Source organism: Grammomys surdaster, unplaced genomic scaffold (assembly GCF_004785775.1).
Source record: "Grammomys surdaster isolate TR1022 unplaced genomic scaffold, NIH_TR_1.0 919, whole genome shotgun sequence".
Lineage (NCBI taxonomy): Eukaryota > Metazoa > Chordata > Mammalia > Rodentia > Muridae > Grammomys > Grammomys surdaster.
In genome coordinates, this window is record NW_021605338.1 from 803,084 (window position 1) to 831,040 (window position 27,957).

The 27,957-nt window shown below is 44.3% G+C and overlaps 1 protein-coding gene across 1 annotated transcript; it reads left to right on the top strand.

The window, feature by feature from the left end:
• The first annotated feature begins 639 nt into the window (after nucleotides 1-639).
• On the top strand, nucleotides 640-27,751 carry Nek3 (NIMA related kinase 3). Its single transcript, XM_028782884.1, has 16 exons — nucleotides 640-660; nucleotides 2,743-2,913; nucleotides 4,296-4,389; nucleotides 4,470-4,567; nucleotides 6,134-6,217; nucleotides 7,793-7,860; nucleotides 7,948-8,034; nucleotides 10,818-10,872; nucleotides 12,539-12,739; nucleotides 14,187-14,259; nucleotides 17,981-18,027; nucleotides 22,691-22,793; nucleotides 23,635-23,778; nucleotides 24,613-24,747; nucleotides 26,651-26,774; nucleotides 27,278-27,751. Exons 2-16 carry the CDS (start codon nucleotides 2,797-2,799, stop codon nucleotides 27,402-27,404), a joined length of 1,557 nt encoding a protein of 518 aa, XP_028638717.1. The 5' UTR covers nucleotides 640-660; nucleotides 2,743-2,796; the 3' UTR covers nucleotides 27,405-27,751.
• Nucleotides 27,752-27,957: the final 206 nt, after the last annotated feature.

The window sequence follows — 27,957 nt, forward strand, 5'->3', positions numbered from 1 at the left end:
CCTCCTGAAGGTCGATGCCCCTTTTTGCACTAATAAACACATACTCGTCAGTTGAGGTCAGATTTCGGTCTCATTCCTGCCTTTTGTTCCTTTATTCTGCACCCCTAAATCTAACACTTGAGGCATAGCCCTGGCTCGCCTACCCGGAACTTCCTCTGTAGATTTAAACTGGCGTCCAGTTCTGGATCTTCCTGCTTTGGCCTTCTGAGTACTGGGATTGCAGACATGTACCACCACCACGTCCCGGTACAACTAGAGTCTTAATGACTTTTTGCTATTTCAGGGAAGAAATACACATTTCAGAATGGGATGTGGATTTCCTGGGGGATGCATTATTTTGTTTTTCATTTTTTCCAGGGTCCTACTGTAAATGCTAGCAGTGTTGTCCCTATGAAATTTATGGTTGTGGTCTGTCCGCCTAATCTGGAGCAGTAATCCAAATGACTGGGCGTTAGCAATATTCTACTGCAAGGTGGCAAAATAGCTTTAAAACTGCTCTTTAGAGATTGGCTACTCAGAGAACAGCGCCTAGGGCCAGACCGCAACAGTTTCCTCCGCCCACAACTAGGGGCACGCCCCGCCCACGTCCCAGGCCCCGCCCCCGCCCCGCCCAGTGCCGGCCCCGGGGCGTAGCGAAGAAGCGATGCGCACTGCTGGGAGGTGGGTGAGGAGAGCCGTGCGGGCTGGCCGTCGCGGAGAGAGAAGCCGGTGGGATCTCTTGGCGGGGCCCTAAGGCGCCGGTTGTTGCACGCCCATGCGGGGCGACGGAGAAATGTGTGCCCCGCACTCAGCCGCCGCCGGCTGTGCGCCAGGGTCGCGGAGCTCGGGGCGCGCATGCGCGCTGGAGACCTGCTAGCGCTGCTGCAGCGGAGCCCCTGCGGGAGGATGGGTGTTCTGGGAGGGAAGGGTGGGCTCTCCGGGGTGTGTGTCCTGGGATCGCTGCCTAAGCCTGGACAGTGACTCTGACCCCGCTTCTGGGCACTTGCAAATCACTTTAGGCTCTTTTTTAAAAAGATGTATTTATTTTTATTAAAGGCGTATTTGTTGATAAACATTGGAAGGAACCTATCTGCTTTCCCCACAGCCAGTGTAATAAGGCCTGGGTTTGTGGGTGTGATACTGAATATTAGGCGCATGGAGAATAAAAGTACAAACCTGAGCTTTCAGCCAAGGAAAGCGTGGTTGCTCAGCAGTCGTCATTTTCGATAGCATAGGTAAAAGTCCTTAAGCACCAGAAACAGGAAAAAAAAAAAGCAATTGAGATCAGATGTCACTAAGACAAAGTGTCAGTGTGAAGGGCTTGGTTGTTTTCTTCTAGGTTTTTTGGGGAGGTGGGGGGTGGGGCGGGGGTACAGGGAGAGGAGGACAAGGCCCTCTCTGTAGCTCTGGCTGGCCTGGAACTCGGAGTGTGAACGAGTTGACTTTGGACTTAGCAGTGGTTCCTGGCTATGATTCACCATCTTCTGCCGCCCGAGTGTCATAGGTCTGTTACTTGTGTCTGGGTATGTTCAAATACCTCACTTCTGGAAACAATGCTTTGGATTTGGTTATATTGAGGATTTATTGCTGTAGTCTCCTGGTAACCCTGTGATAGACGGGAAAAGCAAACTGGAAGGCATAGTTTGTTTAGTTAGTTTTTGAGACAGTGTCTCACCATGAACCCCTGGCTGGCCTGGAACCCGTGGCAGTCATCTTGCCTCTGTCTCTTAAGTGCTAATATTACAAATGTTCACCACCCGACCCCAGCTATGACCCCAGCTACGGACTAGAAGTTTTTCAGGCCCCGGGAGGGTTTGATCCGCGGTGTTTGCATTATGTTTTGTGCTCTACGTTGTACAACTCGTGAGTGGTTTAAACAAACAAAGTAAAAACACAATTTAGCTTTGTGAAAAAAAAAAATCAAGGCGATCCATGCCAGTATTTTTCCTGTGACCACTTCTAAGTGTAGCGCACTCCCACAACTTCTACCCCACCGTGTAGTCCAGGGGCTCTAACACGTTAGCTACCTCGAGCCTTCTCGAAGATTGTGCTTCTTGTGTAATTGCTTCTTGTGTAGCTTATGTGCCAGAAAAAGTGTATTAAAAATCCTGCTGCTCTTGTGGGGGAGACTCTGAAGTCAGACTGTGTTTAAATATCCATTTTGAGTCCTAAGTAACTCCAGCTCAATGGGTCCAAAATGGAGTGTGTCTTCTCTCCACCCACACCTTCATGCAATAAATAAATAAATAAATAAATAAATAAATAAGCAAATGAATAAATAAGCAAATGAATAAATGACACCAAGGCCTCTCGTTCCTGTGACTGCTGTCCATATGGAATATGCTCACTGTGCAGGGGATTTTGTTATGTTTGCATATGTCAAACTTTATTGGTAATTTACACGATGGTGTCTTTTAAGACGCTGGCAGACATGTGTTTTTGGACATAAGATTAGATTTTTAAAAATCACTGCTAAAACACAACACACATACTTCTTATTTTTTTTCTTCACTCCCCAAACTTCAGGAAAGGGGACACTTCACCAGAACATTACCTCAGTACACAAATGCCTGAACCTACACATTTTAAGCTTTTTAAAAACATCAGCGATGTTCCCTAACTTCATTCCTGAAAGACCTTGTTTTGGCAAATTACATTTTAAGCGTGGCTTTTCAACAGGATTTAAAAGGTGAGTGTAGCTACGTTTGAATTAAGTCTGCATCTAAGAGTGAATTCCCAAATGATTCTGTCTTTTTAATATAGTTTGGGAGAGCCAGCAGACGCTGTAGGAGTGGAGGCCAGCTCTGGCTGCCCGGCATGGACAACTACACAGTCCTGAGAGTGATTGGCCAGGGCTCCTTCGGCAGGGCTCTTTTGGTTCTGCAGGAAAGCAGCAATCAGACATTCGCCATGAAGGAAATAAGACTGCCCAAGGTAAGCGTTAATGTATATAGAGAGAAGGGTCTTGGGCTCTGATGTGCCATTTACCCTTCCTGTAAACATGTAATCAGTTTATTCGTGAGCTTTACGTATTCGTGAGCTTGATGTATTTTATGTGGGTTTTAGGCTGGTAAAATTAACAGAGAAGTACTCAAAATGTCCTGGCTAATCTCCGTGGTAACGGTTGTATAGCGGCATTGTGAACAGCCTGCTGAAAGTGGTCAGGTACAATGCCTGTGATAAAATGTAGTGAAGAGCAGAGGTAAAATACAGAGCGTCGGTTGGTTCCTAGGGAACCTGCTCAGAAGGTCTGTTTTCCCGTGTGGATTGCTTGTTAATGTGTATCATCATTGTCCTGTGTAAGAAGCCATGCCGTGAGCACTGCTTAATATTGTGATCAAGCTTTTAAAAATACTAGACATTTTCCCACTGCTTCCTCTTTAAAAATATTAATCCTTTGAGACATCCCGCCTCAGCCTTCCAAGTGATAGGATTACGGGTGTGTGCCACCACCCCTGGCTCCCACTGAAGTCTTGATTTCAAACTAAAGGGGGCGTCACAATCCCGTGAAAGGCTTGCTGAAACAGTATGCTGGTCTACTTCCATGTAGGTCTGGCTAGGTTGCGAGTCATATTCAGCATGTTCACACTTGATGCTGACGCTGCTGGTCTGAGAATCCTTGAGTTTCTCCCTCTTTCCTCCCCTTCCTTCTCATTCCCTTCTTCCCTTCATCCTTCTTCCTTCTTCCTTTCTTCCTCCTTTGTCACCCCTGAGGATTTAAACCAGGACCTCAGGCACCATAGTAGTTTCTTGATTATAGGTCATTTAGAATTTCATCCTTGTAGAATATGTTTTGAGTAAGTAGTTTGGGAAACTTAATTTGCATCTGTCTTTGTCCATCTGGACTGAGGAACTAAGGAAAGGATGCTTGTAGCCAACCTAGTGACACGAAAGCTTTGCTTTTCTTTGAGGATACAGTGTTTTCAATAGAACACTGGCTATCCTAGTCAGCTGATGCTCAGGCTAGTTTGGTTTTGGTTTTGGTGGTGGTGGGGATTAAACCCCTGACTGTGAGCATTGCTGGGGAGGAACTTTACTGAGGAGCTACTTCACCCGGAAAAGTACATATGAAAAATGTAAAAGTTAGTTTGTATTTGGTATGTGTAAGAAAAAAAAAGTATGTACCAATGAGAGGTCAGCCCAGCATGCAAAATAACCATCATCAAAAAAGCACCACCACATACTTTTAGTGTTTGAAACCTTGAGCAGAAGTAGATTTGCAAACTTGCACGTAGCATTAAAGTCTCATATAAAGCTATACAAAATACTCGCTTTAAACTGTATTGGATTTATAATTAAGGTTTCCCCCACCCCAGTCTTTCTCTGATACACAGAATTCTAGGAAAGAGGCTGTTCTGCTCGCCAAAATGAAGCACCCCAATATTGTTGCCTTTAAGGAGTCATTTGAAGGTAAATGAATCCCCCTAAATATACCCGAATTTATAGTGTAGCAACTGTGGCTTTCTGAAGGCGTCTTCTGTTTGTTTTAGCCGAAGGGTGTCTGTATATTGTCATGGAGTATTGTGACGGAGGAGATCTAATGCAGAGGATTAAACAGCAAAAAGGAAAGTTATTCCCTGAAGATACGGTAAGAAACTGACTTACATGGTTTCCAAGTTCAGAAGTGAATTTTCTCATGAGCCTTGAATAACTAAGGTTAAAACATGGATGTCTGCAGTCACTAGCCTAGTAAGAAGCTGCTGGTTTCAGAGTCAGAGTCAGGGCACCTGATTGATTTCCTCAGGCTATGTGTCTCAGTCAGAGTTTCTATTGCTGTGATGAGACACCACAACCAAAAACAACTTGGGGAGAAAAGGGTTTATTTGGCTTCCATTTCCAAATAGCTGTTCATCATTGTAGGAAGTCAGAACAGGATCTCAAACAGGACAGGAACCTGGAAACAGGAGCTGATGCAGAGGCCATGGAGGGGTGCTGCTTACTGGCTTGCTCCTCATGGCTTTGCTCAGCCTGCTTTCCTACAGAATCTAGGACCACCAGCCCAGGAATGGCACCGCCCACAATGGCATAGGGCCTCCCCCTTAAATAAGTAATTAAGAAAATGCCTTAAAGGCTTGCCTACAGCCCAGTCCATAGCATTTTCTTAAATGGGGTCCCCCCCTCAGATGACTTCAGCCTGTGTCAAGTTGACATAAAATTAGCCAGCATACTATGGCTTCCTGAAATGGTTGTTTGGCTCTGCCTTGCATTCCAGGCTGGCCTGGTACTAACTAGGTTGTAGGTCAGTCTGGTCTCAAATTCTTGGAAGTATCCTTTCTTAGCCTCTGGAGTGCTTAGGAGCACCATCATTTCTGGGCAAGACGTTTTTATGAAGTAAATGGTAGGCCAGGAGTGGTCACACATGCCTTAAATCCCAGCTCTCAGAAGGTGGAGGCAGGTGAATGGAGGGCAGCCTGGTCCATATGGCAAGTTTTAGACTATCCAGTTCTAGACCATCCAGTGTTACATAGTGAGAGTCTGTCTTTAAGGAGAGGAGGAGGAAGAGGAAGAAGAGAAAGAGGAAGAAGGAAGAAAGAAAGGAAATTAAATAAATACTTAGAGATGGACAGTAGTCAATGGTAGAACTTTTGCCTAACATTCCCAGTCCTGGGCTCCATCCCCAGCGCCACACAAGCTAAGTTTAATGATGCATGCCTATAATCCCAGGATTTGGGAGGCAGAGGAAAAAGGCTCAGTAGTTCAAAGTCACCCTTAGCTACATGGCAAGTTTGAGGCCAGTCTGAGACCCATACTCTCTCTTTCTCACCTCCTCCCCCACCAAAAAAAAAAAAAAAAAAAAAGACATTTATATTTGGTTCAAAAATAAAAAATATGGTAGACATTTTATTAAAATATACATCTGGATCATACGTAAGATGACAAAACATGAGAACCGGATTTCTGAATTTCTCTGGATTATACTGAGTTTTAGTTGAACTGTATAATTTTAATGAGTTCAGAATTCACTTTGAAAATTCAGGTAAAATAAGGCTTAGATGTCCTTCAGAATTTGGGTTAAGATCAGCTAGTTACTGCATCTTTCTGGTGTATATTTTTTCTTTTAAAATATTTTATTAATTCTTTTAGAGTTGTGTACAGTATATTTTGATCATATTTACTTCCAGTTCCCCCCCCATCCTATCTATTTTTCTTACAGATACTTAATTGGTTTATACAAATCTGTCTTGGAGTAAATCACATTCACAAGAAACGTGTTTTACACAGAGATATCAAGTCCAAAGTGAGTATAAGACATTTTGAGATCTAGGGAACAAAGAAAACTATTTCATTGTCTTTTTTTCCGGTTATGATCTCCTTCTGGGGCATTCTATTTAGTTTAGTTTATGAAACTTTTCCCCCTGGGCCTGCTCTCTTTGTTGGCATCACTGTGAGGGAGAAGTGCATCTTATCACCAATCATCTTGTGTTCAGGGTTGAGACGCTGGAGGACCTGTGCCAGCACATTCGCTGTCTGCTCTCGGCTCAGCCGTGTCTTCTTGGTCTGGAACTTCTTCAGCAGGTCCTTTGAGGTCATGGGGCCAACTGGTGTCCTTTGAACTTCCCCCTGATGGCTTCTGAACCCTCTTGCGGGTGTCTTCTTCTTCACCATGAAGAGCACAGAGGAGGTCTCACTGTCAATGTCGCTCTCCTCTGAGCTGTCTGAGTCATCACTGCTGTCTTTCCTGCGTTTCTTCTCTTGTGGGGTACGGGCCTTCTTCTCTTCCTCTTCCTTGTCCTCCTGGGGGTGAGGGGCTTCACCTCACTCTCCTCACTGCTCTTACTCTTCTCATCCACACCCTTGGGGCCATCCTCCCGCGGGGGCACTTTGGGCTTGTCCTCTGTCTCATCCGGAGAGCTGCTGGGGCCATCGGACATGTAGTCTACCTCCTGGCCCTCCAAGTCCCCATCATCACTGTCCTCAAAAACCTCATCATCTGAGCCCTTCTTCTTTTTCTTCTTCCTGCCTGCCTTGGCCACCGGGGCCTTTTTCTTAGCCTTGGAGGCTCTGCTGCCATCGGAAGGCAGGTCATCCTCCAGGTCATGAATGCGAAGCTCACTAGGAGTTCTGCGACTGTGCTTCTCCTCATCTTCATCCTGGTCCTGGTCCTTGCACCGCCGCTGCTGCATGATGCTGAGTGGTCCAGGACCTTGTTCCTCCTCTCCCATTCCTCCTCAGCTTCCTCAGCAGTGAGTGTGAGTATTGGGCCAGCGGTGTGACATTGTATCAGTTCTGCAAAGGAAAGGCCTCATTATGTAGTCTGGACTGTCCTAGAATTCACTATGTAGATCAGACTGACCTCTAACTCCAAGAGATCCATCTGCCACTTCCTCCCATTGAAGACGTGTGCCACCATGTCAGGTTATACATACAGTAGATATTAAGGACTTATTCCTCCTAAGTAAAACCTTACAGCCTTTGACCTAGAATTTTTACTAACCAAGTAGAATACTCTTTGTTAAAAATCTCTTTTGAAGTCTGTGTGAATGTAGCCCTTTTAATGACCACGAGCAAATTCTCATGTTCTCAGTCAGAAAGTGGTCAACGCCTGTACCAGCCAGTTAAGTCACCCTGACACAGGCTCCCACTCGCCAGACCTGATGCCACTTGACTTGTGCATGTGAGACTGAAGAGTTCTCATCCTGAATCCCCAGGCTGGGGGTTGTGTAGCTGTGTTTAGAGGGGACCTTGCTATTTTACCGTATCATTCTCTCTGGGACCCAGCTGTCCGTCACCAGGCCTTGAAAGCTGCTCTGGAAACTGCTGCCTGATGCTGGCATGAGCAAGGCATAATCTAAGTTCTTCCTTCTCCATGCAGAATGTCTTCCTCACCCACAATGGAAAAGTGAAATTGGGAGATTTTGGCTCTGCCCGTCTTCTCTCCAGGTATGTATCTGTCTTATTTGGTGACAGAGGTCAGAAGAGTCACTTTCAGAAGAGCTTTGGAATCACTTTGCCTGTCTGTGGTTTCAGTCCCATGGCCTTTGCGTGCACGTACGTGGGAACACCTTATTATGTGCCTCCAGAAATCTGGGAGAACCTGCCTTATAACAATAAAAGGTGAGTGGTGTCCTTGTTTGGGTAAGGTTGGCCATTTGATGGGAGGGCCGCTAGTCTGCAAGCTGATGCTGGAGTCTGTGCAGATACATGGAGCTTATTAGCTTTAAATGTATTTTAGTTATTTAATGTGTATGCATGTATGCTTGTGTGTACATGCGTGTACATGTGCCACCACCTGTGTGTGGACATCAGAGACAGTCTTTTCACCGTTGACTCTTAAACCTTGTTGAAGGAAGTCTACCTATCTTAATGTTTTGATGCTGTACTCCAGGCTAACTGGCCCACAGGTTTCCAGCCAGTACTATGTCTCACTTCCTGTCTCGAGGTAGGAGTGCTAAGATCACTGATGTATCTGTTTTGCACTGATGCACAGTTTTGTGTGCACTTTTTATGAGCACCTGATCAAAATCAGGTGGCCAGGCTTATAGGGCAAATATTTTGACCCTGCTTAGCCACCGTCCCAGCTCTGCTTTCTGAAAATATGCTCGGGGCCTTGGTGTATGCAGCTTATTAGTAGAATCATGTTGTCTAGCGCGTGTCTTGGATTTGATTGCCAACACCAGAGAAATAAAATGGCAAAATAAATAAATATATTAAAGTCACGCGGAATCTGTATGCTCGAGCGTCCAGATGTTCCAACCATTGTAATCGCAGCTGTGGGGGGCTGATTGCTGAAAGGAGGTCAGTGGGCTGCAAGACGGTCTGCATTACGTAGCTGGTCCCAGACTGCCCTGCTCATGCTTTTAAGATTCCCCCGGGGGGGGGGGGCCCCCCATCCATCAAATAGACCATCGGAATGGGAACTAGACAGCCAATGTTTTCAAGATCCCTGGGAAGTTCCGGCACACAGCCACATCTGGAAAGCTCTTGGTTGTATCAAGTCCTTACAAGGGCAGCAGTAGCCAAATTACAGTTATGAAATAGCAACAACAATAATTTTATGGTTGGGATCCCCACAACATGAGGAGCTGTTGTGAAGGGTCACTGCAGTAAGAAGGTTGAGAAGCACTGGTGTACAAGGCTGATGCTGGCTGTGGGTTTCTCTGACCAGCTTTTATTATGTTGGCATATATTCTCTAGCCCTGGATTCTCTAGAGTTCCTCGAAAACCCAATGCATGTTGGTTTTTATCGAGGATTTTTTTCTGCATCTATCGAGATGTCCAGGTGATTTTTGTCTTTCAGCCCATTGGTGTGGTTCATTACATTTATTGACATACGTTGAACCGTCCTACATTTCAGAGGTGAAGTGAAGCCAACTTGGTCATGGTGGAGTCTTTTTGATGTTTGTTTGTACCCCGTTATCGGGTGTTATATGGGACACTAATGTTTCTGGGTTCATCAGGAATATCTGTTTCCTGCAGTTTCCTTTTTTGTTGTTAAAAGGAGGTTTGGAATACCATTTCTTCTTTCTCTTTTTGAATATGTTAAGAAGGCTTGGCAGTAGATGTTCTCTGAAAGTCTGGTGGCATTCCGCTGAGAATTGTGTCCCTGGAGTGTTATATCTGGAGGGCTTTTTACTGTTATTTCAGTGGCCTCTTGTGTTACAAGTCCGTTCAGGTTGCTGACTTCTTATGGCTCTGTGTCTGAAATGGACAGAGCATGTGTGGGAGGGTTGTGCCTAGACGTTTTATATGGATTGTGTGGAATGAAGTCAGGAGGATAGAGGGGGCTGGGTGCTATGCAGGATGTGCATCCTAGTCCAGGCCTGGTGTGTGGTCATAGATGATGCTGGGTAGAGAGGCCTGGTGTGTGGTCATAGATGATGCTGGGTAGAGAGGCCTGGTGTGTGGTCATAGATGATGCTGGGTAGAGAGGCCTGGTGTGTGGTCATAGATGATTCTGGGTAGAGAGGCCTGGTGTGTGGTCATAGATAATGCTGGGTGGAGAGGTTGGGCGTGGCATGGGAGAGGCCTGTTACCTGGGGCAGGCAGTGTGGGCCCTAGAGGAAGCTTAGGGGTTGGTTGCTGTCCATGCAAGGGAGGCCAGGGCACTTGGGACCAGGACTTGTGGCACAAGTGTACCTGGAGAGGCCAGGCCTGGAATAAGAGTGAGGTTGAAAAGCATCCACAACCCTGAAAACCTCATCTTGAGACCAAAATTTCATTTTCAGACCTGCCTATTCTCAGCCTGCATGTCCTGGGGCTCATAGCCCCATGACCCACCCCCACTCCCACCATCCTTCTTGGGAAAGTCACATAGCCTCTTGGCCAAATGATAGGTTTAAGCACTTGGGATCCCTCTTTATCCAAATAAAGCATTCCAGGACCTCAGCCAATAATGTACACTCTCCTTGGAAACCCCTGGCTACTCCCCAAGGTTTATATCACCCTTATTACCTCCAAATAAAGAAAGCCATTGTTTCATGGACTGTCGTCTAAATGGCCACTCCCCCACCCCCATAAAGAAGAGCCAGTTGCACTGAGTTCCTTGGGACCCGCCCACCTGGGCAAGCTCCCTTCCTTTCATTCCAGCAGGTACCTGAATACTCTGAAGGCAGAAGCAGAGCCCGGCCCCCAAGGGCTAGATACGGAGGGTTATAAAATGCAGGGTCAACGAGATTGGTCAGTGGGTAAAGTCATTTGTCAGCAAGCTTGATGAGTTCAGTCTCCAGGGCACACATGGAAGAAGAGAACAAACTCCTGAAAGTTGTCCTCTGACTGCCACATATACCTGGTGGCCCATGTGTGTGGTCATACATATACAACAATAAGTTAGATGTAATGAAAATAAAATGCATGTATTTCCACGATAACTCGTAACATAGTTGTTGCTGTGCTTCTAGCGACATCTGGTCCTTGGGATGCATCCTGTATGAACTCTGCGCTCTGAAGCATCCAGTAAGTATGGCACCAGACCAAAGGCCACTTGTCAAGTCCTGCTAAGGCCCGCCCGAGGGGTGTACCAGATTTGAACCGGGACTCACTTTTCCAGGAGGAATTTGTTCTAAAAGTTTCTGATTTTTTCCATTGTTGTCTTTGTGCTGAACCCTGTTGTAATTCTGTGCCAATAGGAAATGTCTGTCAGAGGCTGCGATGCTCTATGTAGCTTTCCTTTAAAAAAAACATAGTGTTTCCATTCTAAACATTTTTCAGCTCACAATTCAGTGGTGTGCATTACACTCCAGATATTCATTAATTATATTCCTGATATTAATTACACTTGTGATATTCTTTAATTACACTTCTGATACCCATTAATTACACTCATGATATCTTTAATTATATTTGTGATAGTCTTTAATTATACTTGTGATATCCATTAATTACATTGTGATCTTTATTAATTGCACATGATCTTCATTAATTATACTCATGATATTAATTACACTTGTGATATTTGTTACATTTGTGATAGTCACTAATTACACTCTTGATATTAATTACACTCTCATACGCACATACAATAAAAAAAGCTTTCAAAAATATTTTTTAAAATAAAACATGTTTTAAAAAAGAGAACAGCAACCAGGCGGTGGTGGCACATGCCTTTAGTCCCAGTACTTGGGAGGCAGAGACAGGTGGATTTCTGAGTTCAAGGCCAGCCTGGTCTACAGAGTGAGTTCCAGGACAGCCAGGGCTACACAGAGAAACCCTGTCTCGAAAAACCAAAAAAAAAAAAAAAGAGAGAGAGAACAGTTGGGTTGGAGAGATGGCTCAGCGGTTAAGAGCACTGACTGCTTTTCTAGAAGTCCTGAGTTCAATTGCCAGCAACCACATGGTGGCTCACAACCATCTGTAATGGGATCTGATGCCCTCTTTTGGTGTGTCTGAAGACTGACAGTGTATTTAAATAGATAAAATTAAGAAATCTTTAAAGGAGAGAGGGCTGGAGAGATGACTCAGAGGTTAAGACCACTGTCTGCTCTTCCAGGGGTTCTAAGTTCAATTCACAGCAACCACATGGTGACTTATAACCATCTGTAATGAGATCTGTTGCCCTCTTCTGCCATGCAGGTATATGTGCAGGCAGAATGCTGTATACATAATAAATAAATCTTTAAAAACATAAAAAGGGGAGAGGATGTGGAGGGAGAGAGAGAACAGTTTAAAGAACGTTTTTAGATGCTGAGGCCTCGGCCCATTCAACATAACTGAATCAGAATCTCCAAAGAGGCCTTTTATTTTATGCTTTAAAATCGGATTATTCTGAAGTGCAGCCCGAGTAGGGAGCCACGGTTGTGCTGATGCCCCTGAGTGTGCCCATGCCAGGCTAGCACTGATGACGTAGACACTGGTAGACGCTGTGTCCCTGAGTGTGCTCATGACAGGCTAGCACTGATGAGGTAGACACTGTTAGACACCGTGTCTCCATGTGGAGGGCTGGCCTGCTCATGGTCACCTTCCCCCAAAGCACACAAAGCCATTTTCAAAAGGAAAGGAACCTGACAGCCTGGCACCTTCCCAAAATGGAGATAACTGACGGAAACACGAACTTACTTCGGCTGATGTTCCCTATGTCTGTATCTTCTTTCCATGTATTCAAAGTGTAACTTTTACTTTTCAGTTCCAGGCAAACAGTTGGAAAAATCTTATCCTGAAAATATGTCAGGGGCCCATCCACCCGCTGCCCGCTCTGTATTCCTGCAAGCTTCAGTGTCTTGTCAAGCAGATGTTGAAAAGGAACCCTTCACACCGTCCCTCCGCCACCACCCTGCTCTGCAGAGGGAGCTTAGCTCCTCTGGTGCTCAAGTGCTTGCCCCCTCAGGTACGGCAAGGGTGTCTCTCATTGGCTCTAGCATTTAGAGGTGGGCGTGGCTCTCTCTAGCTTTACTTGTCTAGTAACCCAACTCAGGTTATCAAGCTTGGCAGCAGCTTCTCTTGACCACTGAGCCATCTCACTGGCCCTAAAATGGTTGTCTTTCAAGCGTAATTCACTTATTACCCATGCATGAAGAGTTTTTAAAATGGTTGAACTTCCTCTCCCTCCTCTGCTTCCCGGTAGCCATTACGATTTCCTGTTCTGGGGTTGCCAGAGCTTCATGTATGGTGGGCAGTGCTCTGTTGCATGTAGTTTTAAAAACACGCTACCCCCTTACGCTCCAGGATCGCCTTATGCTACCAGCCCTAACCGGGCTTCCTTTTGAATCCGCCGATAAAAAATACACACACTGCACCATTACCTTTAGAACTTGCCTCAAGGCACAGTTGCTGGGCCCAAATACCTCCCACCTGGAAATGTGTGCCCTTATCAGTTTATTATCTCCCCAGTCTCTCCCTCCGCCCTGAACTCAGTGGCTTGCATCCGCTGGCCCCTGCCACCCTTGGCCATCCGCCCGTAGCGGAGGCCGCAGGTCCTAGCTGCTCCGAGGGCTTACAATGTTTGCTGTGTCCTCTGCATGGCAGAAAAGCCCCTCTCTGTTCCCTGCGGCTCCTTTTTCTCCTCGGACCCAGAATTCCCACTTAAACCTTCCGCCCAACAATTGGCTCCAGGCTGTCTTTATTGACTAATCAAGAACCAATCAGGGAACTGGACCTTAGTATCAGAACCTCCCCTTACATAGCTACATCTCAGCTGCTGTTTGCTGGTTCCTCCAGATCCTTTTCTAGGCACATACAGCTCTCTGTTTGTCTCAGTGTTTAAGTTATAATGTTATTTGTGTCTCTCCCTCTCCTCTTTTTTGGCTAGGCATCAGACTTGGGCTGTTGTTTTGGGGTCAGAACTGGCCTCAAATTGGCAGGCTTGCCTCAGCCTCCAAGTTGCTAGACTTGCATTCATCTCCTTATGCTTACTTATTCTATTTGGGGTTTGTTGTTGTTGTCTTATTTTGTTTTGTTTTTTAAGACAGGGTTTCTCTGTGTAGTCCTGGCTGTCTTGGAACTCACTTTGTAGACCAGGCTAGCCTCGAACTCAGAAATCTACCCACTCTACCTCCCAAGCTCTGGGATAAAAGGTTTCAGCACCATGCCTGCATTTGCTTTTTAAAAATGTTTTTCTTTTTCAAACTATAATCATTCTTGTGTTGAAGAGCATTGATAAGTATATAGCAGTATGGTGGTGTCTAAAGGAAAGTGTCTCTTTTCATCTGGATCTGACTATGGTGGCTAGCAATCTCTGCTGTGTGGGCTAAGGCAGAGGGATCACATGTTCTGGGCTGGTGTGGGGTATAGAGAAGTGTTTTTCACATGTTTAAATCCTCAAATTTAAATTTCAGGTCATCAGAGAATATGGAGAACAGATATTAGATGAAATCAAAATATCCGAGCCTAAGAACATGAAAAAACAGGGTAAGAGTTTGGGAGAGCTTACTTTACATGTCTGTTTTTAAAAGTATCGTAAAAAGAAAACAGGACCTTCAAGTTACTAGAACTGTCTATCAGAGATAGTCCTCTAATAGTTTTCTTTGCTGCATCAGACATAATTTACTTCAGATCCTATACTGTTATAGAATTAATATGCTTTCCTAGTGAAAAATTACTCCGCACACTTAGAGATCAATAGAGGAAAAGGCTCTTTAATACTAGTGCATGGCTAGTTCTGGGATGCACGAAAGGGAGCCAGCCTCGGACAGAATATTTTACCAGCTTCTATGGACTGTGAATTTACACATTCTGCATACACCGTCGTCTTTAAATCTCCTTCAGGCCCCAGTCCTAGATTATACTTTGAACAATGTAAACAGAGGCAGGAATGTTGATGTCTGGCCACTTGGGCAGATGGGAGCGTGATATTGATAAAATTATTTAAGTTTTGTTCTTTTCAAATAGTTGTTACCCAAGGACACCTGGCAGAATTATGCTTCTCCTGATAAGAACACAGGGGACTTAATAGCAGGCCAGGTCTTAGTGATGGCTGTGACCCTGAGCTGTCCTCTTGTGCTGCCTGTCAGAGGCACATTCTTCAATATGGGGAGGGGCCTAGTGGCAGGTTTTGAGTCAGGGCTGTCTCCTTTTGTTATGGCAGTAGAGCCTCATTGGAGGTCAGTCTTGGTGAACACTAGAAACATTCTCAGCAAGCCCAGACTTCAGTTATGGTACGGAATTTGCTTTCCTGCCATCTCTAAGGAGCCTGGTTAATAAGGTTTTTATCATCCAGTTATATTGAGGCCGAGCTCCTTCAGCTAAATCCCGCTTTGTGTAACTTACTATTTCCGAAGGAAGTAGATCCTTCATAGCCTCCGTTTTATTATTTCAAGTTTCCTGCCTCCTTACTGTACTTTTCAATTTTTCCCAGGACTAAGAAGAACCTAGATTGTAGAGTTCAGAGATGAGAGACTGTCTGTTTTGTAATTTAGTATCTTACCTACTTGGACTTATTATGGGTTAGGCTGAAGGCTTGGCTTATGTGTGGGCTGACTTAGGGATCTAACCCTAACACTAATGTTATATTTTGCTGAACCATTTTTCAAGCTAACTTTTTAAAGGCAAAGCCCTTTCTACAGAGAACTGTGGCTTTGGGTGGTGATGGATCAGTGTAGGCTCACTGACTGTCAAGGATACATCAAGTAGTGTAGGATATCCGTCAGTGTGGGAGGAAGTACATGCCTGGGAAGAGGGGTGTGTGTGTGTGTGTGTGTGTGTGTGTGTGTGTGTGTGTGTGTATGCTTTCAATTAAGTTTGTGACCTTACATCTCATCTAAAAAGATAAAATTTATCAATTGAAAAATACAGTTTAGAACAAAAGCCTTTAAACAAAGGTACTATCTGCATAATGACTGCATAAAAATTCCGAGCATCTGTAGTGTGCCCTGAGCAAGCATCGAGTCTAAGTTAACATCTCTTTTGGAACGTGTTGTCTAAATCTTTTCAAAGCTTTTTTAAAAATTCCTTTTCGGACTAGAGAGATGGTTCAGTGGTTAAGAACACTGACTGCTCTTCCAGAGGTCCTGAGTTCAATTCCCAGCAACCACATAGTGGCTCACAACCATCTGCAATGGGTTTCGATGCCCTCTTCTGGTGTGTCTGAAGAGAGCAATGGTGAATACATAAAATAAATTAATAAATCTTAAAAATTCCTTTTCAATCACTGACTTCCTTCTGAAGAAGTTCATCAGAGATAATAGGTATGAGAAGAGTGAGAAGTATAGGTCATTCCCTGTTGGGGCATTGTGGGTAACTAACCACGTGTGGGGTTCTGTATCATTGAGCTGTCCACATAGACCACTTGTGGAAGCACTTTGTTTGCTTTTCTGGGGTAGGTTGAAGGGCTATGGGAGCAATGAGCCGAGAACTGTAGACAAAATTCAAAGTATGTCTGTCACAGTATCACGGATGTAGCCTCGGTTTACCCTTAGGCATCACCTCTGTCGCTCAAGCAGCAGCCACTTACATTGCTTTACAAGATTTCTTTGATGACAGTTTTGCCTCTGGTACTATTTTGCAGCGTTTGTTCCTTTCCCAGGGTAGTAGGAAACACTGGCCAAGAAAGCACTAGAAGTTTCAACATGTTTTGGAAAAGCATAGCTTTGTAATTTCCAAAATATATAGAGACAGTGTTACAGGGGTTAGCCTAAGAGCCTCTCCAGGCGGCCCTAACAGGCTTGGTTCAGCCACCTCGTCCTCAGCCAATCAGAGACAATAGAGAGAAGAAGAGAAAGGAGGGTGTTCACTGTGTCCGCACTGGGGAGAGGGACAAGGACTAGTGACTGGCACTGTGGGGTCCATGCTTCAGTGCCAGGGAAAGCGCGGTGTCCCCGAAGCCAGGAGCTTAGAGAGAATGCAGCGGCAGGCAGATAAGCCTCGCTCTATTCAGTGCCACACAGGCCACTCAGGAGTCAGACGCTGGCAGGCAGCCGTAGGATGTATGTACCCAGGCAGACACATCTATCACCACACACAGGCTGAAGGCACTAGCCTCTGACACAAAGTGGCATTCTGCCTGGTGCAATTAGAGAACAGATTACAAGACTGCCACTTTTGGGTTCCCTGGACATCTGGTATCAGTTATCTGTTGCTGATTCTATCCCCACCCTGCCTTCCCCCTCACCCCTCCATGTTCAGCATTAGCCATCTTGGTCTATGCCAGATATCCATCTCGGTACGGAGTTGTCTGAATGTATGGCCCTCTGTGGCTGTCATGCACACAAACCTGTCCACCTTCCAGGGTCCTAACATGAGGTTCAAGTTTACAGCAAGGGACATGCATGGCTAAATGTCCTGGTCAAGGTGGGCCCACCTATGATCGACCCATTCCTGTCTTTGCTTCTGTCTCTCAGGTGTCAGAACCATGTGGAATCCCTTTCCAGGAGACAAGCTCTTTCTCTAGCTGCTCCAGGCTTCAGTCTTTCCCCGTTCCCAGCATGAGACTCTGAGGAAATGCCAGTTCCTAAGGGGTCTTTGTTTCAGTAGTTTGGTTGGCAAGGAGATGAACTTACAAACCGCTTTAGAATATCTTCATTGACTGTCACAAGAATAAAAGAGTGTTTTTATTGCCTGTCCTCACAGGTATTCAATAGCAGTTTTTGATATGTTAAAGGGAGCCAAACATGGTAGCTTGTGCCTTTAATCCTAGCACTTTGGAGGTGAGGCAGGAGGATCAGAGAATGTCTCAGGCTAACCGGATCTGCAAAATGAGTTCTATGCAAGTGAAGGCTACATAATGAAACCTGTCATCAAAAAACAAAACAGACAACAAAAACAAAAATCAGTAAAACGTGGGGGTGCAACAGTGGTGGTGCAGATATCTCTAATTTCTCATGTGACATTATAAATGTTATGAAGATCTCAACATTATGAATGAAACAACAAACGTTTCTTTTTCTGTCTGGAGAATATTACCAGGCGTTGAAAGCTGGATACCCCTTCAGGTTAATGCTGTGGTCAACTATCTTTAAAACCCTTATTTGTCAGCACCGAAAGCCAGTGTTTGGGAGGCGGGGGAGGACAGCCTGGGCTACATAGTGGGGGCCTTTCTTAAAACACAAAATACGATGTGGGGTCCAGGGGTTATGTTATGACCTGTTAGATTTTAATATGATGAGCTTCCTATGTTTCCTCTCTTTCTAAGCAGACCCCAGCAGAGTGAGGAAAGCTCTGGGAGATGAAGCAAATGCCGTGGTAAGTGCTTTAAAATTGAATTTATGAAGCATGAGCCTGGTGAGCAGCAGCTGTGTTGTCACGTGGTGAGGTCAGGCCTTGGCCCTGCCCCTTCAGCTATGCTGTCCTTCACCTTTTGAGGAGTGACAGAGGCACCCAGTAGCTGTTGCCCTGCACTGCCTGCTGAGCTCTTTGGACCTTCATTTAGTCTAGTGTGTGTTTAATTACCAATGGCGGTGGTACCCGTATAGATATGACAGAACGAAGTCCTGCCTCCTGACGTGAACATATTGTTTAAGCTTGGCTTTCTGTTTTGTTTTGCTTTCCCTGCGGTAAAATATATATAACCAAACATTTTGGCATTGTAGCAATTTATTTGTTTTGAGACTGTGTTTTATACCTTTCTCTTTGGTGTTACAAAGTATCCACAAAAGCAACTAAAGAAAGCTGTGGGTCCCAGCAGGGAACGGCAGCGGTGAGGGGTTGGAAGCAGAGAGCTGGGTCTGCACTCTCTTTTCTCTGCCTGGGCCTGTCCCCATCCATCAGTAATTAAGAAAATGCCTTACAGCTGGATGTTATGGAGGCTCCCTCTGCTCCCGGATAACTCTAGCTTGTGTCAAGTTGACATAAATCTCGCCATCACAGAACTTACGCAGATCTGCCCTCCCCGTGCCTGAGTTATCTTATTACATTCGGTTTTCAGGGTTCGTCCATATTGCAGCATGTGCTAGAATCTTATTCTTGTTTTAGCCTTGACATTCTTCCATTCCAGAGTACGTAGTCCCTTTTGAGTTATCCTGTGAATCAAGTTGACATTTTTCAGTCTGGTATCCAAGGTACTGTTAGTCGTTTTGAGCCCTGGGCAGCTGTGACGCTGTTCCACTACTGATTCGATAAAGCCATGAACAGTGCCAGCGGGTCTCCTTCCCACAACACCCACCTCAGCAAGTCAGCTATGATTAGTGGACTTCTGGTTCCTTTCCCTTCTTTGATGCTTTAAGTAGCTTTCTTCTTTTGTTGAACTGAGATCAGGCCCGAGAGGGCTTTTCTAATCCTCTGAGCTACACTCCCAGCATCCAACATTTTAATTCAAAAGGTTACAAAGAGCTGGGCAGGAGGGTCGAAAATCTGAAGCCAGTGTTCAGAGATCCCAGATGGGGTTTATGTAACCAGATAGGAGAGAATGGAGCCGTTCCAAAGGAGAAGTGTCAATTCTTTCCTAGGAGACATAAATTACACAAAGTAGAATTTAGCTAAGGGAACATTATCTTCCCCCCTACCCCCCAAATACCACAAAGGTAAGCTATGCACTAACCAGACCTGTCAGAGGTAATTGAGGTACATTCTGGGATGTAGGTGTTTGACCAGAATTGGCCAGCCACTACCACATCCCTAAAGAACATTGCCTCTGACAGGCAGCTCAGAGGGGCAGCACAGGGTCACAGCCAGGTGTTAACGACCTGTGGCTTGCCTAAAGCCCTTAGTTGTCTTTTTGAGAAATGCATTATTCTGCCAGGTGAGTAAGAAGTACCTGGGTAACAACTATTAGACAAGAACAATATAGGTGTGCTTAAATAATTCTGTCAGTATCTCCCATCTGCCCGAGTGGCCAGAAGTGCAGGTTCCTGTCTCTGTTTAAATTGTTCGAAGTATAACCTGGGGCTGGGACCTGAAGGAGATTTAAGAGTGAGAGCAACGTAAAATGCACAAGCCTAAGGTGTATACCAGCTACTGAGATCTATTCAAGGGCAGATGATCTTTGGGCGTTAGCTAAAAGGCAGCCAATCATAATTAAAGAGCTTTCCCTTCATTTCATTAACCTCTAACTGTGTGGACTGATCCCTTACTGGGAGGGCAGGTTACCTCTATACCAACAGGTGAGCACTGCCAATACAGACAACAAAACCAACAATTGCCAGGATTTAAGACTCAGACAGTTCTGTCTGGTGATGAACCCTTGCAATTCCTGTTAGTACACAGTCAGCAGCCTGCCAGGGCGGAGCTGCTTCCAGGGCAAAGCTGTGTCCTTGACTGTCATTCAGAAGGACTCCCTGGGGACTGAAACCACAAAGCATCATTAGTCCTCACAAATACAGAAACCATAACTAAGATGAATTTTTCTTTAAAAAATATATTGTTTCCAGTTTCATTCTTTAAGTGTTTGTATTTCTTTATGATTATCTTTCTGTTTCTCGGATTGTGATTTCATGCATAAAATTCTTTATGGCCAGGTGTGGTGATGCGTGCTTTACAAGGTAGAGCAGGTGGATCTTTGAGTTCTTGGATAGTCTGGTTTACTTAGTGGGTTCCAGGCCAGCCAGGGTTACATAGTGAAACCCTGTGTCCACCAACCCACAAAAAATGAAGTGAATGTGAAGAATTGCTTTCACTTTAAGACTTTCAGCTTTTTGTTTGATGCCCTACTAAGATTGTGGACTGTGTATATACTGAATAGCAAAGAATTAAGCTTCACTTGTGATGGGTGCTGTGGGGAGCCGCCTTCAGGGACTTGCATTGCCTCTGCAGAGCGGTTTTGCTTACACTATTAAAATGTATGTGAGCAATGTAGGTGGCTTGTCACAGCAGCTTCCAAGACCAGTGTGTGCAACGTAACCAGACTGTCCCCCCGCCCCCTCCCCAGGGGGAAAGATGTACTGTCAGCCTGTCCTCATCATGAAACTTACTAGTAATTAAACTCACAGAATGTCTAGAGAGCTTTAGATTGTAAGTAATGTCTCAGAATTATGGTTCTATAAGTAGAACATACCCTGAGGCCATATGTTAAAATAAATCTTTTCATTGATACACTAGGTTATATTTTAGATTTATGGAAGCATATTTTACATATAATAACATCTGCCCATTTTTAGCATATAGTTGGGTGAATTTTGGTAATCTGATTGAGTGAGGTAGCTGTATAGTCAGCACCACGGTAAAAAGTTAGAAGTTAAAGTCATCTGAAGAGTTTTTGGAAACTGTGGATTAATAACATGTGTAATATATGTTGGTTAACTCTGGGGACAGGTTCTGAGAAATATATTCTTTGGTGATTTTTGTCATCCCTGAGGGGCTCCAGGGTCACTCGGGGATATAGGAGGTCACTGGCCAGAGTGCAACTCTGTCACCATGAGTGGACAGCTCAGCAAGGGTTCCCAGATGAAAGGGTACAATTGTGAGTATAATGAACACTGAATAATCCAGGCCTGAGGCCGTGAGAGCATCCTGCAGGCCACCCTGGAAACAGAAGACCACAGAGGACACTGTTCCGTAGCCTGCTCCTAGTGCTATGCTTGAGAGCTCTTACACAGCCCAGACCAACTGCCTGAGAAAGGTGTCACTGCAGTGGGCTGGGCCTCCCACATCAACTAATAATCAAGACAGCCCCTCCCCCAGTCACATCACAGGCCACTGTCATCTGAGCAGTCCCCAGGTGAAACTCCCTTTTCAGATGACTATAGACTGTGTCAAGTTGGAGTAAACCTAACTAGGACAGTCAGCATCCCCTGAGGGTTTTCAACATCCTCTTCTAACAACTGCTTCAGGATTCTGGTGGATTTTGAAATCAACGGTATGCTGAGGCATCCCTGTGAAGTGATGTTTTGTGTCCCCTGGATGTGTCAAAAAGAATTTTGAGCGAGCCATTGCATAAGAACAAGAAACTCAAGCGTGCCAGCAGCCTGTTCCTCATCTTGTCAGCCAGTAGCTGAGAAGCCACTAGCTAGGCGCTGCGTTTACATCCCTCTCTGAGTATGTGCGTTCTTAGTGAGGACCACCCATGTAGTGTGTTACTACGCTGCATGACGTAAAGGGTTTAGACCATTCGGAGAAGCACGATTTAATCAACTTTCTATGATAGAGTTTTATATGGTGGGGTGGAAGCCTTCAGAATGAATACTCAAAGACCCAGGGTGACCAACTCATCTTTTAAAAGTTTTATTTATTACATATATTTTATTACGGGGGTGGGGTCACATGTACTGTGGTGTTGGCATGGTGGTTGGAGGACGATTCGCTGGAGTTGATTCTCCCAGCAGCATGTGTTCTTAAACTGCCGAGTCCTCTGTCTCCAGCCTCTTCATTCATCTTAATAATTTTCGGGTATACACTTCAATAGTATTTACACTAGTGCACATTGATGTTTGGCTACTTTTAAAAATGTAGCTGTCCAAGTGGCAGAGCTGGATGGAGAGAGAGTTAAGACAGAGAACATGACGTTAAGTGTATAAGAAGGTAGGAGGATCTGGAAGGAGGGGTGGGGTGCGGGGGAAGTCATGAAAGAAGAAAAACTAGTCCTAGTCCAGTATCTCTGTTGTTTATATATGTTTGTGTGTGTGTGTATATATGTATATGTATATGTATATGTATATGTATATGTATATGTATATGTATATATGTATATATGTACATATGTACATATGTGTATATATATGTGTGTATGTATATATACACATATATCCTATAATGGCTACTGATATATATGGATATTAATATACACGAATATGAGTAACATATTCATATACATGTCTATAATGTATTTGATTATCAATATGCTTGTATTTGGGTTTCTATGACTTCATGGGTTTAGTGCATTAATTTCTACTTAAAGTAGCTGACTACATATTTATTTACATTTCTGTAGTAACACAGACATTATTTAATCACTATTTTAAAATCTTTTATAAAGCAAGAGGAAGAACATGGTAGAACGTGCAGCCATACTGAATTGGAAAGCACTCATACAAACCCAGTTGGAAGTGCATTGGGAAGAGTAGCCAGGGGAAATCCAGGTGAGTTAATATATTACAGTCATTCTTTATGTAGGACGTTTGGAACTGTGAGTGAATGCCAATGTTCACGTTACTTGGTCTTGGGTTTCGTTAGCAAGTTTGCAGGTGGATATTTATTTGCTCACCTAGGATTTAATATTTGAGAATATTTCAGTTATCTGCCAAAAAGAGACATTAAGGTCTGGAGAGATGGCTCTGTGGTTAAGACCACTGGCTGTGCTTCCATAGTCCTGATCAGTTCCCAGCACCCACACAGGAGTTCACAACTGTCTGCAGCATCAGTTCCAGGGGATCCAATGCTTTCTTCTGGCTTCTACAGGCACCAAACACTCACATGGTCTGCATGCAGACATAGACAGGCAAAATACCTAATAACACACAATTCAGAAAAGAGAGGTTAAGGGCTGGGGGCGTGGTTTGATAATAGAGTTCATGCTCTCCTGCTGAGGCTCTAGGTAAAAAACTCAGCCCGAAAAACAGCGAATAAGAGGGAAGTAGGGAGGGAAGAGAAGGTATGTGTCAGTGAGTCATCGCAAGTACAGCACGCTTTGTGTGCGTGAGTCCTTGGGGGTTTCATTCCTTACGTCATGCCGAAGGTTAATGATATGCATGTTCTAATGCATCCACTTTGACAGTTCATTCTGAGTCGAGCTAGCATTTACATGACCTCACTCAAGATTATTGCTATTGCCTTAGTTCCTAAGACTGCACGGGACTCTTGCTACGTCTGAGTCTGAGAGAAGAGAAATATTTCTGCCTTGTTAGAGCCCATGTGCACATGTGGATGAGTAAACAGAGTGACACTGTTGACCTTTGATCCATTTCTGCATCTGAGACTCAGGTAACCCCCCAGAGCACCACAGGAATATCAGTCCAGCAAGTCCTCGCAGGCAGCGGTGGGAGAGACACGGTCCCAGTTCTGCTGTAGCGGCTTTGGAAAAAGCATCCATCCTAAGCTCCAGTTTCACGGCAGAGGATGACAGAGGTTAGCACCATCACCATCCCTTGGAATATGTGAAATACGTGTAACACCCACATCTGTCTACACACTTTAAATAATCTCTAGACCAGTTGTACATAAGGCCACATAAATGCCGGGTAAAGAGTTGCCAGAACTGCACTGTTCATGTGCATCTGTAATATGTTCAATACAGACTTAACTTTTACTTATTTTAATTTTATTTGTGCATGTGTCTGTCCATGTGACTACATGTGCTTATGTGTATGAAGCCAGAAGAGGGTGTCAGAGCCCTCAGAGCTACAGTTACAGGCATTTGTGAGCTTCTCAGTGAGGGTGACAGGAACTGAACTCTGATCCTCATAATTGAACAACACCTGCTCTTATCTATGGAGCCATCTCTCCAGCTCCAAGACTTGACTCAAAAAATATCTCCGATCTGGGGCTGGAGAGGTGGCTCGGAGGTTAAGAGTGCTCTTCCAGATGTCCTGAGGTCCTGAGTTCAATTCCCAGCAACCACATGGTGGCTCACAACCATCTGTAATGGGATCCAGTGCCCTCTTCTGGTGTGTCTGAAGATGGCTACAGTATATTCACATACATTAAACAAACAAACAAACAAATCTTAGATCCAAAACTCTAGAGCCTGTGGATATGCTGGGAAGACCATAGTCAGACTGAATATTATTGTTTTACTATAGAGCGGTCTATAGAAAAGCTGTGTCAGGGTTTGAATTTATATCACTCTGCAAGAAACATTTCAGATATAATCATAACTTTGCTTGAAATATGATATGAATGATAGATGCTGGGAAATCTTCTTTATACCTGCTACTAATTAATGTCCCTCTTTATAACCAGGTGGCTCTGTAATAAAGTACAGTGAAGAAAATGCCCGTAAGCAGTGGGTCAGAGAGCCCCCTGAGGCCTTGTTGTCAATGCTGAAGGATGCTGATCTCAGCCAGGCGTTTCAAACATACACAATATATAGACCAGGTAATATTTGTCTGTTTTATAATCATACAGATACTTTGAATTTAAAAAAATGCAGTAAAATATGAATAAAATTGACCATCTTAGTCACATTTAAAAAGATTTATATTTATTTATGTCCATGTTGGTGAATGTATTTGTGTATAGGTACCCAGGGAGAGTCAGAAGAGGGAGTCAGATTCCTTGTTCTGGAGTTACAGGCGGTTGTGAGCCACCATGTAGGTGCTGGGAAACAAACATCCTCTAAAGGGCAGCAAGTGTTCTTAACTGCTGAGCCTCCTCTCCCCAGGTCCTTCATCTTAATACTCTTTGAGTGTGCAGGTCAGTAGTTTTACACTCGTGCGTTACTGTGTAACCAGCCTCCAGAGTCTGTTTCCTGAGACACTGGAGCTGCACATGTTAAATAGACCCATTCTCTCTTCCCTGGTCCCCGTGACTTTAAAGTGTGAAGCTGGGGCAGGGGAGATGGCTCGGCACTTAAGAGCACCCTCAGTTCTAGAGGACGAGCGTTCGGTTCCCAGTGCCCATGTGGCAAGTCCAGTTCTAGTGGATCCAGTGAACTTTTTTGGTACACAAGCACATGTATGGTACATATATAAACTGTGGGCACACATACACACATACACATAAAAATAAATCATGAAAGTTCCCAAAATTGTACTTTTAGGTGTTATCGAATCATTTATGGCTAGTCTTATCCTGTATTTAAAATTTCTCATTGTAGATACTTTATTTCTATTTCCTGATTTCTTATTTTAACAATCACTATGTTAGAAAAACAATCCGTTTAAAATTGTTAGGGGTGCTGGGATCAGACCCTTGTTATTGTATGTGATAAGCTGTATCCATCTGTAGCCCAGGAACAGCCATTTTTACCATGTAAATGTACACTTGTCATAGGAATACCTCAAGATTTCTTTCAGATTTATTATATTGAATAGAGCTTTAAAATGGACAGTTAGAATCTGTCTATGTATGTATGTATGTATGTATGTATGTATGTCTCTATCTATCTATCATCTATCTATCTATCTATCTATCTATCTATCTATCTATCTATCTATCTATCTGAGACAGGGTTTCTCTGTGTAGCCCCGGCTGTCCTAGAACTCACTTTGTAGAACAGGCTGGTCTAGAACTCAGAAATCCACCTACCTCTGCCTCTACCCTCTGCCCTCTGCCCTTTGCCTCCCAAGTCATGTGCCTCTGTCCAGCTAGGATTTAATTTTTTAAAAATATATTTTCATTAAGCCTGAATGACCATATATAATATTGTCCTTAGGGCTTCAGGCCAAAGGACTAGATTTAAGGGTTGAATTTGTATACATATAATAATATGATATATTTGATAATTCAAATATCAAATCTCCATGGCGACTTAAAATCAGAGGTAAATCAAATCAATTAGAGCCTGTAATATCGTGGCAGGTTTGATGATGTTGCAAGAAATGTAATTATATTTGTTTCATTGAAGGCTGTTTTATTGAGTGGCTATTATAGACTATGATTAAAAGAAGGCTGATGACGTGCTTTGTCTAGCATGAACGAGGCCTTGCGCTCACTACTTAGCTCTTTTCTTATTGTTTATTTTGAGACAGGATCTCTCCAAATTGCTCAGACTGTAATATAGATTTCTTACATTTAATGTTTTTAGTGCATATACCCCCTCTCCTGGAGGCAGAGTTGCTTTAAAACTTAATCCGCCTTCTGATGCTGCCTGGGTCTGTTTTCTACCCAAATCATGATGAGTAAATACGGTTTAAATTGTCTGTCCTCCCCAGGCTCTATGGCTCTGGGCTGTAGTCCTAACATTTGGAGATCAAGACCAGCCTGGGGCAAAATCGTGAGATTCCATTTAAAGCTCAATAGGTAAATTGCCACACTTTCTGTTCCTGTCCCCCTGAAGGTGCAGAAGGATTCCTGAAAGGTCCCCTTTCTGAAGACACAGCATCGGACAGCGTTGATGGTGATCTCGATTCTGTCAATTTAGACCCAGAGAGATTTGAACCTCGGCTGGATGAAGAAGACACGTACGTTGTAATAGACCTAGGATGCTTTAATTGGGGAGTGGAATACACGCTGTACCATACAGCAGTAATTTCAGATGTAGTAAGAGCTATACCACTTTCCATCCTAAACAGCACCTCTGTGTGCTGCTGTGTGGTGGGCAATACTGACATCTCACCATGGGTTCCCGGCTGCGTCCTGCACGTGATGTTTTTTTCACCGGGATTTCTTGCTTTTGTTTCTGAGTCCTGAGACCTTTAGGCTCCTCCTGCGTCAGCGTCATAGTGCCGGGATGTGTGCATGTGTAACTATATCTGGCTTTTATTTTATAATACATTAGGGTAAAAAAGCAGATCCCACAGGGACACTTTTGTTTTTTAGAGCTTTTTTTTTTCTCTACCTTATGGAATTGATTTTTCAAAATCTTAAATACTGTGTGGCCGAATTCTTCATTGAACTCACTAACAAGTATAGACCGTGGCCCTAATACGGAGGCTTATCATCCAAATTGGTTTTTCCCCCCCAGGGACTTTGAGGAAGATAACGAAAATCCCGATTGGGTGTCAGAACTGCAGAATCGAGTAGGATGGGGGATGGACAACTCCTCGGAGAACATGCCTGAGCCATGTCGGGAGACTCTGACGAGAAACTGATGACTGGCAACAAAAATGCGGACGGAGAAAATGTGTCACAAAGCTTACAGAGCAATCCAGAACCCTTGTGAGATTTTAACACAAGGCAGGCCTAGCAGATGCTGCGTGCCTTTCGTTCTGACAGAACTCAGTGCAATGCTCACCTGCTGGCCACTACGTGTGTCAATAGGAAGTGAATTAAGTCCTTTGATCCTGAATTTTCTCAACTATCCATGAGAGTACCGATGCCTACCTCACAGGAACACTGACCAAGACAGTCATAGCCATCCAGTGGCTGTCATCCCTTGTAACACTCTCACATTTCCTAAAGGTTTAAGGATCCAAATACATTAAGCTATGGCATAACAGTGTGTGCTGTTTTTCAATAACACCCAGTTTGGATATGCTTCAAGATGACTTCCAGTGATATCTACCAACTACCAGCTGCCCTTCAGTGTTCCTCAGAGCATTTACAAAAGGGTCAGAGGTCAGGGGGTCAGCTGTGGGATGAGTGGGTGGGCTCTAGAGCTTGCCAGAAGATTGCAGTCCTGGACTGGAGGTAGGAATCCAGCCA